The 18,611-nt window shown below is 41.9% G+C and overlaps 1 protein-coding gene across 11 annotated transcripts in view; it reads right to left on the bottom strand.

Annotated features, from left to right (window-relative positions):
* The window catches only part of HSPG2 (heparan sulfate proteoglycan 2), a 2,126,006-nt gene that overhangs the window by 1,381,973 nt on the left and 725,422 nt on the right, over window positions 1-18,611 (bottom strand). For all 11 annotated transcript variants that reach the window (XM_044063227.1, XM_044063230.1, XM_044063231.1 and 8 more), the window contains one exon: window positions 5,757-5,920. In XM_044063227.1, the coding sequence (XP_043919162.1) occupies window positions 5,757-5,920 (164 nt within the window). The remainder of the gene's footprint in view (window positions 1-5,756; window positions 5,921-18,611) is intronic.

The raw sequence follows: 18,611 nt of genomic DNA, 5'->3' as shown, positions 1-18,611 counted from the left end.
TGAGAGAAATAGTAGTCAGATGAGAAGACATTGATTTCTGTCTAGATTCTGTAGTGCGAGAGGCCTCCTTGGAAGCCGGTGCCTGTGTTGCAGCTCCGGACCCAACCGAGGCAGAGACAGCCAAAGGCTTGGAAGATGAAGAATATTTCTGCAGCATACCAGACTCCGAAAGTGTCTTGGTAGAGGCCTGTGTGAATATCGAATCGGGCATCAGGGGCTTTGAAAGCACCTCACTGAATTCCGGAGAACTGACGACCTGCTTAGCGGTAGAGTTGTCGGAAGGCTTAGCATTGTGTGGTCTATCTCTATCTTTATCTCTGCATTTTTTCAGAATATCCACGGATTGTTGGCTAAAGGACTCCATTTCAGAATGTGAAGATGAAAGACAAAAATACCTGTCTACAATAAGAGCGCTACAGCGAATGGATCTCGCATTAAAGAGGGCACAGACCCAGCAATGGGGGACGTCATGTTCTGGGCCTAAACAAGTGATGCAGTATGAATGTAAGTCTCGATGAGGGATCTGCTTTCCACAGGCAAACAATTAACTTTTTCAGACATCGGTTAGTGCAAGAAAAAAAAAATCCCCAACAGGGTACTTAGCTTTAGACGTTTTCAGCTGAAATTCAAACTCTGGTACCGACCGACCGGCACACTTGTGAACTGCTTCTGCTACGGGCTCCACGGCAAGAAAGACTGATGTAATAGCAATGACTGCCTTGCTTTATAGCACTGATGACCTGACATTAGACTACAGGCAACAGCAGCCGATGCAGAAAAACAATGACTCTGGTACTCGGGCCACCCAAGGGCTACCACAGCAGGGATAACCCACAGATGATGACTGCAACAGTGAAACACGATATGTGAATATGCTGTTGATGCTAGTTATTACAGGTCATGTTATGGATATGTGAATATGCTGCTGATACTAGTAACTACAGGTCGTGTTATGGATATGTGAATATGCTGCTGATACTAGTTATTACAGGTCGTGTTATGGATATGTGAATATGCTGCTGATACTAGTTATTACAGGTCATGTTATGGATATGTGAATATGCTGCTGATGCTTGTTATTACAGGTCATGTTATGGATATGTGAATATGCTGCTGATACTAGTTATTACAGGTCAGGTTATGGATATGTGAATATGCTGCTGATGCTAGTTATTACAGGTCATGTTATGGATATGTGAATATGCTGCTGATACTAGTTATTACAGGTCATGTTATGGATATGTGAATATGCTGCTGATGCTTGTTATTACAGGTCATGTTATGGATATGTGAATATGCTGCTGATACTAGTTATTACAGGTCAGGTTATGGATATGTGAATATGCTGCTGATACTAGTTATTACAGGTCGTGTTATGGATATGTGAATATGCTGCTGATACTAGTTATTACAGGTCATGTTATGGATATGTGAATATGCTGCTGATGCTTGTTATTACAGGTCATGTTATGGATATGTGAATATGCTGCTGATACTAGTTATTACAGGTCAGGTTATGGATATGTGAATATGCTGCTGATGCTAGTTATTACAGGTCGTGTTATGGATATGTGGATATGCTGCTGATACTAGTTATTACAGTTTGTGTTATGGATATGTGAATATGCTGCTGATACTATTTATTACAGGTCATGTTATGGATATGTGAATATGCTGCTGATGTTAGTTATTATAGGTCATGTTATGGATATGTGAATATGCTGCTGATGCTAGTTATTACAGGTCATGTTATAGATATGTGAATATGCTGCTGATACTAGTTATTACAGGTCATTTTATGGATATGTGAATATACTGCTGATGCTAGTTATTACAGGTCGTGTTATGGATATGTGAATATGCTGCTGATACTAGTTATTACAGGTTATGTTATGGATATATGAATATGCTGCTGATGCTTGTTATTACAGGTCATGTTATGGATATGTGAATATGCTGCTGATACTAGTTATTACAGGTCGTGTTATGGATATGTGAATATGCTGCTGATGCTAGTTATTACAGGTCAGGTTATGGATATGTGAATATGCTGCTACTAGTTATTTCAGGTCGTGTTATTTTATTTTATTTATTTATTTATTTTATTTTACATTTGTTAACCGGGAGGATCCGACTGGATATATGTCCATTTTCAGCGGAGGCCCGGGGAGAAAAGCTCCAGACATGTAAAAAAAAAACATTAATATCACAGAGTAATTATACATATTAAACTAGAACAAAATAAGTTATTCCATCAAATTTATATTGGATGTAAGTAAGATTAGGATAATAAGGAATATGTAGGATACTAGCCAGGTGCTTGGACACTAATTCAAACAGAGAGTTAATTAGCCAGGGTTTAGACAATGGCAAGTTCGCATTGAACCCAGGTGTGTTTTTAGTTTAGTTTTAAATTGACTTAAAGTGGAGAGAGAGGTAATATCAGGGGGAAGTTTGTTCCAGATTTTCCCTGCAGAGTTGGTGAGAAGGGAGTCACCAGCTGAGTTGTTAGTTTTGAATGTCTGGATTAGGAGACGGTTGGATGACCTTAATGGCCGTGGGTTGTTACAAAGGGGAAGCAGCTTTTTGAGTGAAGGAGTATATTCGGGGTTGTATATAATTTTGTGGGTAAGGACTAGTAGGTTGAAAGAGATTAGGTTCGGTAGCTCAGTCCAATTGAGCTTGGCTAAATTGGTACAATGATGGGTCCTATATGGTGACCCAGTAACAAACCTAGCGATATGATTGTAGCAATTGGAGAGCTTGTTCATGACAGTTTTACTTATGTTGTGAAGTAAGGGGGACGAGTACAAGAGTGATGAGAGAAGGTGAGTCTGGGCAATGGCAATTTTGGCTTGGGGGGGTCAAGAAGCTATTTATTCTATAAAACGAGCCTAGCTTCTTATTGATGGTTTTAATCATTTGGTTTGCGTGTATATCAAATTTTAGATTGTTGTCTATGGTTACCCCTAATAATTTTGTCGAAAGGTCCGGAGAAATTATGGTCCCATCCTTAGCTTGGATCGTAAAGTTGATGGAGCAAGACCTTTTAGTCGGTGGAAACAACAACATTTTTGTTTTTTTAGGATTAAGTATCAAGCGACGACTAGAGAGCCAGTTTTCTATTTTGCTAAAAGTAGACTGGGTTAATAATTGTAACTCTGAGGGGGTTGTACCAGAGTATATCAAAGTTGAGTCGTCTGCGTATTGTATACAACTGGCATTAGGTATGACTGTATGCAGGTCATTGATAAAGATGGAAAATAACAGTGGCCCTAAAATGGATCCTTGAGGGACTCCCAATGTATTGGGTAATAACTTAGAGAGTTTGGTCTGCCATAAAACTGCTTGTTTTCTGCCAGATAGATAGGAACTAAACCATTGTATGGCAATAGTATCCAGACAAAGTGAATGCAATGTGTTGATTAGAAGTTTATGATCCACCATATCGAAGGCTTTGGACAGATCCAGGAATAGTGCAGATGAGATATTATTATTATTTCGATAGGTGTTTATGGTATTAGAGAAGACAAGAAGGGCTGAGGTAGTACTATGGAGAGGTCTGAAACCATGTTGGGTATCAGCCAATAGGTGGTTGACGAGTAGGTGTTGCATGAACTGTTTCTGAGCACATTTTTCCATTATCTTTGCTAGAGGGGAAAGTATAGATATGGGCCTGTAGTTAGAGAGCTCTGTGGAAGTGCCACCTTTGTGGAGAGGAATTACATAAGATATCTTCCAGATATTACAGGCTGTGTTATGGATATGTGAATATGCTGCTGATGCTAGTTATTACAGGTTGTATTATGGATATGTGAATATGCTGCTGATGCTAGTTATTACACGTCATGTTATGGGTATGTGAATATGCTGCTGATACTAGATATTACAGGCTGTGTTATGGATATGTGAATATGCTGCTGATGCTAGTTATTACAGGTTGTATTATGGATATGTGAATATGCTGCTGATGCTAGTTATTACAGGGCATGTTATGGATATGTGAATATGCTGCTACTAGTTATTACAGGTCGAGTTATGGATATGTGAATATGCTGCTGATACTTGTTATTACACGTCATGTTACGGGTATGTGAATATGCTGCTGATAGTAGTTATTACAGGTCGTGTTATGGATATGTGAATATGCTGCTGATACTAGTTATTACAGGTCGTGTTATGGATATGTGAATATGCTGCTGATGCTAGTTATTACAGGTCATATTATGGATATGTGAATATGCTGCTGATGCTTGTTATTACAGGTCATGTTATGGATATGTGAATATGCTGCTACTAGTTATTACAGGTCGTGTTATGGATATGTGAATATGCTGCTGATACTAGTTATTACACATCATGTTACGGGTATGTGAATATGCTGCTAATAGTAGTTATTACAGGTCGTGTTATGGATATGTGAATATGCTGCTGATGATAGTTATTAAAGGTCATGTTATGGATATGTGAATATGCTGCTGATACTAGTGATTACAGGTTGTGTTATGGATATGTGAATATGCTGCTGATGCTAGTTATTACAGGTCATGCTATGGATATGTGAATAAGCTGCTGATACTAGTTATTACAAGTCGTGTTATGGATATGTGAATATGCTGCTGATACTAGTTATTACAACTCATACTATGGATATGTGAATATGCTGCTGATACCAGTTATTACAGGCCGTGAGGAATTACACAATACTTTGATGAAATATCTCATGGGCTACAATCAATAATATGGAGTTTAATTTGAAAAAGACATGCATTATACATTTTGGAAAAAATATTTCTTGCTATCCATATGAAATAAATAATTGTTTGATTAAAGAGGGGAATAGTATAAAGGATTTAGCTGTACATTTTGATAAAGATTTGAATTTTTATTCTTATTTAAGGGATGTTACCAAAAGGTATTAATTTGAACTTAGAAATGTATTGAGAACTATTGTGAGTAGGGATAGAGATGTTTTGTTGTCAATAGTCAAGGTAATTATATGACCAATGATTGAATATGGTGGGTCTACAAACGGAAAGACAAGAAAGAAAACAACATTTTTTCACTTGCAGATAAGAGGTTTGAGGGGTATTAGAAATGATTGAAATAATTATCCCTTTTTCTATTAACTACACTCTTTTGGGGGGTTAATTGTAATACATACATTTATACTTTCAGAGGGACATGAAGCTAGTGTGGATTTTTCTAGATTGAAACATTATTTAGGAACTAAAAATAATCATATGTTGAATCTAGGCAGCTGTAGTACAAAGACAAAGGAAAATTTGTTTTATTTTAGGGCTAGCTGTTGGTGCAGTTCCTTATTGCTCAGGTTCAGTAAACTGGAAACCATCTCCCTGTTTAAACAAGTTTTGAACAATTTCATTGGTGAAAGGGTGTTTGATTCTAGGATTGTCAGAGGGAAAACTTTTAGAAGGCATAGCAAGGCTGTATGTTTGAAATATAGAACACTGAACACAATTAAAGCAGACTAGCACAGATTTGTGGGAATGTCTGCTGGGCAGATATATGTTGATTGCTTAGCAGCCAAGTTTCATGCAGTATAAACACTAAGTTCTAAAATCTTTGTGTAAAGTTAACATGTTTTGTGAACATAAAGTCTGATGGCACACAACAATGAATGAAACACTCTCCATATCTTTATAATTTTTAGACAGTTAATAAGTAGTTATATTTCAGCTATGGAACAGTTATAACCTTGCTGTTGTATCTATGTTTAAGCGTTGTACACTTACCTTATTTCCCAGAAACTGACTGGGTAACAACCAGAAAGACTCATAGTTCAGGAATCGCCTTGAAAGGTCAACCAGCTGGAACTCCTCCACATCCGGAACGATTGCCATTTGACTAGATGTGAGGGGTGGGGCTTCATGATGATCAGGAATGCTTACATTAACACCTGAGAACAGACATAATCGAAGTAAGCGTAAGGACAAATGTTTTAAAGTCAGCAAGGCAGGACTGGATCCCGTTATGAAATAATATACTCTTTATTCACAGACTCTACAGTAAATTTTGTAAATGTTCAACAGAAAAGTACAAAATATTTGAAATGAAAAAGTCTGCACAGAAGAAGTGCATACAAAAAGCAAAAGTGTTTCAAGAAAGCATATAGTGAAGATATAGTACCAAGAGTGTGCAACATTGGTGACTATTCTTGATGAATACGAAGAAAACAGCAACACTCACTATGTTAGGGTACATGAGGGAGAAGAACCTTACAAAAGAAGACGTTTGCTCATCACCACACATAATTAGTCCACACTTAGTGCATTATCTCTGGAAGGTGGATACCAGAGAGGTTAAAAACTGACATACAGTTTTAAAAATCATGCCTGCAAGTCAAACCAACTGGTGACATTCTGCAAATACTTTATACTCCTTAGAAAATAAAGAAAACTGCAATAGCTATGACTGTCTGAGAAAAAGAACACAAACATGTCATCATACTGCATAGACATGCAAATATTTCCTGGAAGAAAGTACACCAAGCATCTGAAACAGAAGGCCTAAAAGGAGGAAGAGGGACAATGTAGTAAGAAATTTCAAATACATGGTGAAGAGGTACACAGGTCACATAAATAAATGCAGACAGGACAATGGCACTTTACCTTGCAACATTTTAGTATAAAAAATTAATTACTGAAAATGATAATCCTAACAATTCTTCAATGATGACACAAAGAATAGTTGTGTAAAATCTTACCATATATGTCATTCTGTTTCATGTTGCAGTATTCTAACATGAGGGATCCTCCGCCTGAGGGTGACCCGAATCCGGCCCATATACAAAGCCTTAGCCTGGCTGCTATATGGTGAGTAGGATGTCACACACACAGACCATAAACCGTGGCCATAAATGTGATGTCCACATGCACAGACCTCAGAACTGAATGCCACAGTCAGACAACAGTCTAAGGTAAGCTGATAAGGATGCCATTCAGAAAGGGAAAAGGTCCTAGAGGGGGTAGGAGGGTGGGCTAGGAATACTGTAACATGGAAGAGAAGGACATCTACGGTTATGGTAAGATTTTACACAACTATTCTATGTCCTTCTATTCTCATGTTCAGTATTCTAAACATGAAGGAGAGTACCAAAGCTCAACATGTGTTATGGGAGGTGGAAGAGGTGCATTCTCCAAGAATCCATGGAGGATGACTTTAGAAAATCCTGCCCTTGCTCTAGAGATGTAGTCCAGTTTATAATGTTTAGTAAAAGTGTGGACTGAAGACCATGTGGCTGCCTCTAAAATGGTGGTTGTAGCTAGTCCTTTGAAGAATGTCCCTGAGGAGGCCACACCCCTGGTTCAGTGGGTTATCCCTGTGTAGGGTAATTATTTCCCATGGAAGGAGTAGCAGAAAGATATTGTTTTGGAAATCCATGAAGATATAGTTTGTTTGGATACACTTTTCCCCAGAGCCCTGGGGTGAAAGGATACAGACAACTTGTTGGACTTTCTGATGTTCTTAGTCTTACCCAGTTAGAATCTAAGTTGTCTGTGAACAACAAGGGAATGGAGCACTCTCTCACTGTCATTCTGTGGGGAAGAAAAGAAAGTGGGTAAGTGAATAGATTGGTTAAGGGATAGTTCAGTGACCACTTTAGGCATGAAAGAGGGGTTTGTACGAAGAGAGACCCTATCCTTATGAAAAATGAGTTCATAGGTTCATACTAGGCTATCTGCCCTGGGGCATTTATAAGCCTAGCCCAATTGTGTTTGGCTTACGCCACCCCTTGATTTGAGTATACTGTACCCTTTTTAAAGTTTAGTTTACTGTGCCTCTGTCTAATAGTGACACGGAAGTAATCCCCGGGACAAACCTACGATCCCTCATCCACTCATCAAGATTCTTCTTGAAGAGAGTCAGTGAGGTGCTCTGCCTAACATGAATTGGAATTCTATTCCAGAGCGAAGGGAGCCTCTGGGTTATGAATCTGATCCTCCAGCATGATCTATTCATTTCTGTGCTGAGGTTCAAGTCCCTCAAGCACGTGGCTCTAAGGGATTTAGATTTACTGAGGTGGAGCATGCCCAGTTAAGGTGGGTTAGTCATGAGTGCTTGTAACTCTGAGACTCTTCTGGCCGAAGTTAAGGCTACAAGAAGCACTGTTTTCCAAGTGCACATTTTTAAGGTGACTGAAGCTGCTGGTTCAAAGATTGCAGTAATGCAGTTTTCCAGAATAAAATTCAAATCCCAAAGGAGGATGGATGGGTTTCCTTGGTGGTCTGATGTGAAGGACCCCTTTGTGAAAGAGCTCCACCTCTAATTTGGATAGTAATGGTGGACTGAGAGGTAAGCAGGCTGAGATAGCCGACAAATGGACTTTCAATGAAGAGTTTGAAAGTTAAGACTTAAGTAGTTCACACAAATAAGACAAAACTAGAGGTATATCCACCTGAAAGGTCTCTGGTTGTCTGTGAAGACATAAAGTGAAGAACCTTTTCCATTTGGACAAACAGGATCTCTTGGTAGTGGGTTTCCTGGCCTCCTGCAGGACAGACAGAACGTCCTCTGAGTAAAGGTGTCTAAATGGGATGAAAAGTTTATCACCCACAGGGTTAGTCTGACAGTTTGCAGGTGTGGGTGGATAAGAGATCCCTTCTGTTGTGTGATGAGGTCCACCTTGTGAGGCAACCTGTAGTGATTGCCCTTGGCTAGTGACAAAAGAAGGGGGAAATCAATGCTGCCTTGGCCAAAAGGGGGTTACCAGCAAGATTTTTGGCTTGTCCAGCTGAATTTTCTGCAGGACTTTCTGTATAAGAGGGAAGGGGGAATGCATACAGAAACATCCCCTTCCAGGAAATTGTGAAGGCATCTACTCTCCAGTCTTGTGGGGAGGGGGACCTTGAGCAAAATAGCTGTAGTTGTCTGTTCTGAGGGGAGGCAAACAGATCTATCTGTGATGTACCCCACCATTGGACTATGTCCAGGAAAACATTTCTGTGCAACAGCCATTCGTGATTTTGAGACAATGATCTGCTAAGAGCATCTGACTGATCATTGTTTTGTGATGAGATGCAAACTGCCTGTAGTGTTACAGTGGACAGGGTAGCTAACTCCCATGTTTGCATGGCCAGTCTGCAGAGTAAGAATTGGTTCTCTCTTGCTTGTTGATGTACCACAGGACTGTGGTGTTATCTGTAAAGATTTTGAGGAGACCTGGATGTATGAGAAGAAGGAATGTCTTCAGGGCTAGGATAAGGGCAGTCATTTCCCTGATGTTGATGTGTTTTTCAAAGGTAGGGGTCCCACTGGCCCTGCACCTTGAGTCCATTCACAGTGGCCCCCCCACCCCAGATCTGATGTATCTGTGTACATCTGTTGAACTACAGTGAGAGCCTGTAATGGAAGCCCTGGATTCAGATGAATTTGCTGAATCCACCATTTGATTTCTTTATTTAGACAGGGAAGGAAGGGCATCTGAAACTCTAGTGGATGGGCCTGCTGGGACCAGACATTCTTCAAATACCATTGAAACTTCCTCATGTGTAGCTGGGCAAGAGGCAACATGGGGAGAGTGGCTGCCATCAGACCCAGGAGACAAAGGAATTCCCTGGCTGAAATGCAGTTGAGTAGGAGTAGTTTTTGAAAGAAGTTGGTCAGTGGGAGAAAGGCCTTCATCAAATCCGTACTTATTCTGCAACCCAAGAAAATCTGGTCTTGGGAAGGAGTAAGGGAGGACTTGAGGAAGGTCACTGTAAAACCCGGCTTTCAAGGAGGGAAATGGTGAACTGAATGTGCCTTTGCAGGGTACTTGGATTCTCTGCCTGGATGAGGAGGTCATTCAAGTAGGGGAAGATATGAATGCTTATTGTACTGCAAAAGGCCACTACGGGAGCTAGACATTTTGTAAATACCCCTGGTGCTGTAGATAAACCAAAGTCCAAGGCAGTAAACTGATTGCATTGCAAAATGCTGGAATTTGCGAAAGGCTGGTTGAACAGGGATGTGAAGACATGCTTCCTTCAGGTCTGCAGTGACCAGGAAGGAAGTGAGTATCAAGACTGGAAGAAGGGTTTGAAGGGACAGCATGCAGGAAGTGGGTACATGTAGAAAGGGTTTAGAAGAGACAGGTCCAGGACGGGTCTCCATGGGCCATCCTTTCTTGGGACTAGAAAAAGCCTGGAATAGAAGCCTTGACCTTCCTGTCCTGGGGGCACCATTTCTAGTGTGCCCTGTAGGACCAGATCTTGAATTGCTTGAGGGATGAGATGGGAGTTGTTTTTTTGGTTGGAGGGGAATACCTTTTGGGGAGTTTTTCCTGCCAAGTCATAAAATATCCTTTTTCCACAATTGACAGAATCAGTTGTCTGAGGTGATATGTTGTCACAGGGGAAGACAGTGAGAGAGGTGGGCAGAAAGGGGAAGGGGGTTTTGACAGTCATGCATTGATAGAATGTCAGGAAAGGGCTGTCTTTGATTAGTTTGAGAGGTGCTAGGTCAGGAACAGGAAGGTTTCCTGACACCTTTCCTAGATTTGGAGGTAGGAGGTGCAGAGGCCTTCCTGACAAAATTTGGTTTGGCAGGGTAGTTTCTGTGAAACTTAGGCACTGTTGAGACAAAGAGGTGCTTGAGGTCCTGCAGATCTTTGCTCTTCTCCTGCAGGTTTTTAATCAGTTCTGCTGACTGTTTTCCAATGAGGAACTTACTGTCAAGAGGGGCATCCATAATCTTGTTTTTGAAGTCATCTGGCAGTGGCTGTAGCCTGAGCCAGAAGTACCCGCAAAGGGCTGATGCTGATGCAGCTGACCTAGCCGATGTTTTTGCAGCAATACAACTGCATTTAATGGAGTGTCTAGTGACTTGTGCAGCCACAGAAAGTTTAGCGGCAACTTGTGATTTGGTGGGAGAATCTGGAATGGAGGACAGCAGATTCATGGCTTGTGAAACTAGGTCTAAGTTGTGCTTTACCATGTGAGTTTGGTAATTAATGGCTCTAAAGGCCAGGGTTGAAGAAGTATAAATTTTCTTTCCTAACCTGTCCATCACTTTGCTACCATTACCCGATGGCAGTAGGGAAGAAGAGGGTAACTGTCTGGACCCATTACCCGATGGCAGTAGGGAAGAGGAGGGTAACTGTCTGGGCCCATTACCCGATGGCAGTAGGGAAGAGGAGGGTAACTGTCTGGACCCATTACCCGATGGCAGTAGGGAAGAGGAGGGTAACTGTCTGGACCCATTACCCGATGGCAGTAGGGAAGAGGAGGGTAACTATCTGGGCCCATTACCCGATGGCAGTAGGGAAGAGGAGGGTAACTGTCTGGACCCATTACCCGATGGCAGTAGGGAAGAGGAGGGTAACTGTCTGGACCCATTACCCGATGGCAGTAGGGAAGAGGAGGGTAACTGTCTGGACCCATTACCTGATGGCAGTAGGGAAGAGGAGGGTAACTATCTGGACCCATTACCCGATGGCAGTAGGGAAGAGGAGGGTAACTGTCTGGACCCATTACCCGATGGCAGTAGGGAAGAGGAGGGTAACTGTCTGGGCCCATTACCCGATGGCAGTAGGGAAGAGGAGGGTAACTGTCTGGACCCATTACCCGATGGCAGTAGGGAAGAGGAGGGTAACTGTCTGGACCCATTACCCGATGGCAGTAGGGAAGAGGAGGGTAACTGTCTGGACCCATTACCCGATGGCAGTAGGGAAGAGGAGGGTAACTGTCTGGACCCATTACCCGATGGCAGTAGGGAAGAGGAGGGTAACTATCTGGACCCATTACCCGATGGCAGTAGGGAAGAGGAGGGTAACTGTCTGGACTGTTTGTCTGCTGAGATAGCAATAACAGCTGGGTCTGGAATTTGAAGTAATCAGGAACTTTATAGCACCTGTCTGGGTCTTTTACGGGCAGGTGGCTGGGACTCTGGAGTCTTGGAAGCTGAGGGAAAGGTGTCCAAATAGGCTGGGATTACTGGAGGAATAGCTGAGGGAGATTCCATCTGCAGAAGCTCGTAATACCTCTTCTGTACTTCTTTCATTCATGTGGAATCCCATTTAAAGTATTCCCTCATTTTGGAAATAGTTTCCTCCAAGGTGATGTCCTTAGGTGGGGAATCGCCTTCCAAGGAATCCTTATCTGGAGAACAGTATTCCAAGGGAGAAGCCAACTGTGAAGCATAGGACAGAGACTCATCAGAAGAAGAAGAAGAATCCTCATCATGTATCTGTGGATGTGGCAGTGGGCCAGCAGAAACAGGCCTAGGGCTCAAGGTTGGAAGAGCAGCAGGAGTCTGTGATGAAGAAGGACTCAGGGCCAAAAAGACCTGAAAGAGATATTGGGAAAATGCCTGCCAATCAGGCAAATCTTCTTATGGAGGAGACAAATGTTTAGACTTCTGTTTCCTTTTCAGAGAAAGAGTCTTAAGTCCAAGCAGACTAGGTGAAGGCCTAGTTTCTGATGTCAGTTGAGGACTAGAAGTGCCTTCCTCGGGAATGGATGGTAACACTATCCATTCGTGTGAACTTGGTTCCCTCCCAACAGCGGAGGCCGAAGTTGCTGGTACCTCCGCAGACTTGCAGGCTGGAGAAACAAGGGAGGCATCTGAAGCAGTACCCACTGAAGTCGCCAAGCCTAGCAAATGCACCTCAGCCCCTAAACCGACCGCTGGCAGGACATCCGTATTCAGAGGGGCAGTCGCTGTATCTGGCCTATCTACTTTGGCCTTCTTTTTCAATGGGTCTGCCAAGATGCACGGTTCTGATTCCATTCCTAAGGCAAGGCATTTGAGTCATTGGTTCTCAACAAAAACCTTTAGGGCTGCAAGACAGCTGCACAGTATTTTTTGGAACAAACACTGGTTGATGGAGCATGCTTTGTAGATGTGGGAAGGCCCTGAGCAGAATAAGCAGGGATTCTGGCTGTCTTTCTGTGGAATTTATCAACCACACTTACATTTTCCCTTCCAAGATGATATGGATGGATTCAACTAAGGGAAAAAATATACAGCAACCTAAGCTGGCAGAGAAAAAGAGAAAAATTCCCCAACAGGGTACTTATCTTTTCAGGAGTCACTTGCCCAGAGCAGAACGAGTGAGCTGACGTTCAACTGGCAGCAGAGAAGTACCGAGGTCTGTGTATGCGGCATCACATTTATGGCCCACGATTTATGGTCACTGCGTGTGACGTCTCATGCACCATACAGCAGCCAGGCTAGGCTTTTGTATATGGGCCGGATGTTTGGGTTGCCCTCAGGCAGAGGATCCCTCATGTTATTATACTGCAACATGAGAATAGAAGGACATCCTAGGTTTTACAGTACTTTCTGACTACCATCAGAACATATCAGAAGGCATTTTAACAACTCATTTTCTAAACAATCTAACTTTAGCACAACACAACATCTGAGAACATTCCTAGTCACAGGTCTGTAATCACAGGATTCTCGAGGAGGACAGTGTTTCATTACTGTGATAACTCTAGTCTGACGTCTACAGACAGCTGCACTTGTTTGTGTGTCGTCAGTGCTTTCTTACTCAGTGCTTATTAAAATGGAGGTACACAAATGAAAGCAAGTCAGAAAGAATAAAATATAACCTGATGCACTGCATTGTCAAACAAAATGTACCTCACTGTAAACACATTCATTGTTTTATAACAAAATGTCACAGAAATGAAGCAGCATCTATGGTAGAAAATGTCCTCTTACATCTAATGTGTTACTGAATTGTTATATAACGGTTTTATTAGTGGCATCTAATGTTTAATGTAATGTTACATAATGCTAATATTAAAGCCAGTGACATGCTGACTGGATGCAGGCAGTAACATTACAACTAAGAATCACAAATGTCACATACTACATCCAATAGTACAGTCTATAAAAATTCCAGAAGGCAGCATATTGTAATTTACTCTGCAAGAGGTATGATGTACACAGCTCTACTTCTCTGACGGATATTTCAGACCAAATTTACACACTCAGCCTTTTAAAATGCACCATTAAGTTATGAGGGTATATTCCTCCATTTTGGTATATATCATGTAGTATTAATGCAAGAGAGTGAGAACCAGCTTTCTTCTGTCAACACGATGAACTTTATTTCATCTGCTGCAAATGATAACTTGAAAATAAGGAACCCCTTTCACGATAGTTGTTCAAGTAAGGCGAGCGCAAAAGTCTGGAGGATGTCTCCCTGAAGACTACTGTCTCGTATTCACTGCACTATTTTACTCCTCACAGATTTCCTTCCCCTCCTTTCTTTTCCTAACTAATCTGCTAAACTTAACCTCAATAAAAGCTCGGTAGAAATATTGGGGGTTGGTATAACGGTTAAGGTGTTTGCCTTCCTGATACCAGGTACAGGGTTTGAGTCTCACCTTTGAAATTGGTTAGGTTTGAAATGACCCACAAGCCTAGTGCTTACCTATGAATCATAAAGCAATTATGCTTGTTTATTATTAACACAGCAGGCATACCCACTTTGTGTGTGTGACTGTACAAAAAGACTAGCTGCCCTTGTCGACCATTTTAAGTTTAGCCAATTTCTTTTTCAAATGTCAGAGTCAAACCCTGTGTGTTGTGTCTGTGTATTAAACACCTTAACCGTCATGACAACCCCAGATGTTGGCAGATCGGGGCATAGTGTCACCTGTTCTCCTGCAGGAATTATATCAAAAGTCCAAGTACAAAGGAAATTACAACTCTGAACACAAAAACAGATAAGAAGTTTAAAAAAAAAAAAAAAAAAAAAAAAACTTCAATCATCCTCCCCAACAAAGTACACCCATGATCTTTCCACATCTTAGGGTCATAATCCTAGGGAATAGTTTTCATTAGCATTTATCTGTAGTGCTGAAAAAATGCATACAACACCTAGGAAAACATAAACAATACAAGGCAAAAGATGTTGGGAAACCAAAACATGCCTAGCCATACACACACATTCTTATAAGTTGTGCCACCTTTTTCAAGCACGTTATAATGCTCACCTCCCAAATCGAACAGGGCTGTACAGCATAAAGTTGTGTCTGCCCCAACCAATCATCAAAACTAGCTTAAAAGGTCATCAGAGTAACACTTTGCTTGACCTGCAGTGGTAACTTATTCCACAGGCTGGAAAACAGATAATTATTTTAATTTATTAAACAACAGAATTAATGTTCAAGGCACCAATCAGTTGCAATGTGTAGGACAATGGCTGGCTTACAGATCATCACAAGCCCAGCATACCTACTGTTCCCAAACCATTAATATTTTTTTTTCTGTTTGAGACTAATTCTGCCTCACTCTTACAGTTTCATTCCTGTACTTAAGACATGATTCAGACTTTATACAAGTGATTATAAGATGCTTGATGAAAGGACCTTCAGGGTGACTAAATTAATGTTTTACAGCTTGAAAAAAAAAAGTTCTAAGCTTGCTTCCCGCCTTTTCTGTAACTAGTCTAGTTCAGATATAAATTTGCTCTCTCCAGGACTGTTTGTAAGCTTATGAACCCCTCCCCCAAGCCTCTCTGTGCTAAAGGGAAGCCTTCTAGCTTATCAATGGGAGTGGTAAGCACTAGGTAGCCTATCTGTCACAAGAGGAGGGGTTTCTGGCCCAGAAATTGTAGTTTATTGGCCGTTTGGGCAGTTTCTACATCCTTTTCAACTTTCTGGTTTAAAAGCCCACGTTTGCGTGGGTTTGCGCTGTTTAAGTTCCATGCAGCGGCGCAGAGCTGAGGTAAACTATTATTGGTGCCAGAAAGTCTGCTCTTCAGTTTTTCCCTTAGATCTTACTAGTTCTGTCTCTCTCTCTCTCTCGCTCTTGCACTTCAAATAGCTTAATTGCTTTGCACCACAACAGGTTTTTGTAGCAATTACTGTAGCACACCTAAGTGCCATCAGCACTAGTCGTTCTTCATGGAAATAGCTCCAGTACTTAGTAGTTATGACCAGCCCTCTTGGCATGATTAAAGGGCAGTTCCCTGTGCTTTCTCCTACTAACCTGGTACACCTGGGCATTCTGAGGCAGTGTAGCAACTGTTCCGTGCACAGACAACCCTCTTTTCTTACCTTCCAATACTCAGACTTATGAGAGATGCAGTTATATCACCAGACTGGAAGCTATGCACTCTCCAGCCAAGACCAGACTAGCTGGTCAAGAGGAGAAGGTCAACCCCTGCACCACACCACATGGAACATATAGCATTCCAACACCCACCATCACAGCTCTCACATAAAAACACAAACCACACACCCACCTTCACGGAGGCTCTAAATAGAAACTTACCCAAACAACAAAGACTTCCAAGACATAAATGCACTCGACCATTACAACACAGCACAAACCACAGGACACATAGCTCACCTCCACAGTGTGCCCCTCAACCTAAGCCCCTAAGGCTAAACACCTTGCCCAATACACTTATCATAGGTGACTCAATAGTGAAGCGCACAGATGTCCCACTCACTAGGTTAAATAAGGAGAAGGTAACAGTCAGCTGTCTATCAGGTGCCAGAATCCGACACACAACACACGCACTCAGGTCACTCCACTTCAAGTACAAGTATGACTCTGTCATTGTCCATGTGGGTGTGAATGACCTGAGATGCACCTCCCTGGACTACATGAAAAGAGACATGGTGGAACTCTCGGATTATGTGGCCCAGGCAGGTATGACCCTAGCCCTGAGCAGTATCCTACCATCACCCAGAATGATACCGCAGTACAAACAAAAAATGACTGACTTCAACAATTGGCTAAGTTTCTGGTGTCATTCCAAGGGGATCCAGTATCTGTCTGCTTGGGATGACATGACTGACAGACCTCGATGCTTTGCCAGAGATGGCCTGGATCTGTCACCCCTAGGTTTCTGGGCACTGGAAAAGGCTCTTGCCACCCATATAGTTCCTTTTTTAGGCAGTGTTCCAAAGACCAAATTCCCACCATAACAGCTATAAATAAATGCAATCTGAGGGTCATGCTGCTCAATGCTAGAAGTCTAAATCTCAGGATGCATTCACTCGAAGCACTCCTCAAAATGGAGAGCATCGACATTTGCGCTGTAATGGAGACCTGGTTTAAAGCAGCAGAAAGCACCCCTGTGCTACCATGCTATAACTCATTCCACACCTTTCGGCCCCAAAACATGGACCGAAGCTTCAAAGGTGGTGGTGTCTCCATATTGCCTGTTAGCTGACTTCTGCTCTGGCTACCAATTACCCCCCCCCCCCCCACACACACACACACGTACCCTTCCTGCCTGCTACTAGCACTCTGCAATGCCCTATGGTTTGTAAACTGGTTGTCTCCTAATTATTTTTTGTTTTCTCCATTACAGCTGCTTAAACATCTTAGGTCGCAGGTGTACTCCTCCCTATCCTCCAAACTTGAATAGTGCTATTGCTGAGTTTAAGTGTAATTCTAGGGAAAATATTAAAAATGCTTCACTGCAATCAAGACTTTTCTTTATATTAGAAGCAATGTATGTCTTAACTTTCAACATAAAGACTTAGTGTTAATGCCTTTATATACTTAGGTTTTTTGTTGTTTCAAGCACACACACTTGCAGAGGCCTGTCTAGCTAGCCCAGTTTTCCTAACTTCAATACTGTAAGACCCCATTTCAGACACTAATTGATGACAATGATAGATACTGTACCTCTCTCTCAGAGTTACAAGCCAGAATTTTTATCTACGGCTTTTACATCCAACTGTGCCTTTTTCCCCAGTTTCTTCTGTGACCAGTCAATATTAAATTATTTTTGTATGGCAATTACTATCCACTTCCAAACTAAACTGCACTATCCCAGAATTAAGTAACACCAGAAATAATTAACTTGTGCTAGTTTAGTTCCCCCCTTGAACTGTAATGCCACTTACTTACTGCAGTTCATCTGTTCTCTTGGTACTCTCTCCATATCACTTACCTAAAGTTTGAGTTAATTGATTGTTTTTGTTTGACTTGCCCATCCTCCAGAATCTAGCTGAGAGACCTGTCAATCACTCCCACAGGACTCCTCTTGCAATTAGTCCATCCCCTCTTCCCTCACTAGGAATGCATAGGACAGACGTTATATAAGGGCCTGATAACAATGGCACCATATTTAAAACACACTAATACTTCTATTTTGCAGTCATCTCCCCTCACTGTGAAGTGCACTCGCTGCAAACAAGAGTGCAGCCTAGTTTGGTGCCCCGCTACGTTCACCTTGCTTGGCTCGGCTCACTCCGCTACCCTACCCTGCCCCCATATCCCACCTGCCCCCACTACACCTACTTTTATTTTTAACCCGTCATCACCTGACCACTGCCTACTCCAATCACCTACCTCTTACGATTCTCTCCATCCACTTCCCCTATCTGACTCTCTGCCTGATAAACACACATATTACCAACTGACCACACCCTCACACCCACCGGTCTACTTTAACCACTCTACTGCTTACAGCCAAACACCACTACTATTCAATATGCAAATCATGCTAGCATCTCTCTTGCTAGCTCCCACAACTCTAGCCTACATCACACACCCACACATACTAACACACCACTGGACAACGCTAAATACCATACAACTCATATTTCCACACTTACAAAAACCCACATAAATTTTCTATCAGCTCAAACAATATTCAGTGATGGCACAATACTACACATACACAA

Source organism: Protopterus annectens, chromosome 2.part1 (genome assembly GCF_019279795.1).
Source record: "Protopterus annectens isolate FY-2018-M chromosome 2.part1, PAN1.0, whole genome shotgun sequence".
Classification (NCBI taxonomy): Eukaryota; Metazoa; Chordata; order Ceratodontiformes; family Protopteridae; genus Protopterus; species Protopterus annectens.
The sequence above is the reverse complement of the archived record's forward strand: the minus strand, read 5'-3'. Positions and strand labels throughout refer to the sequence as shown.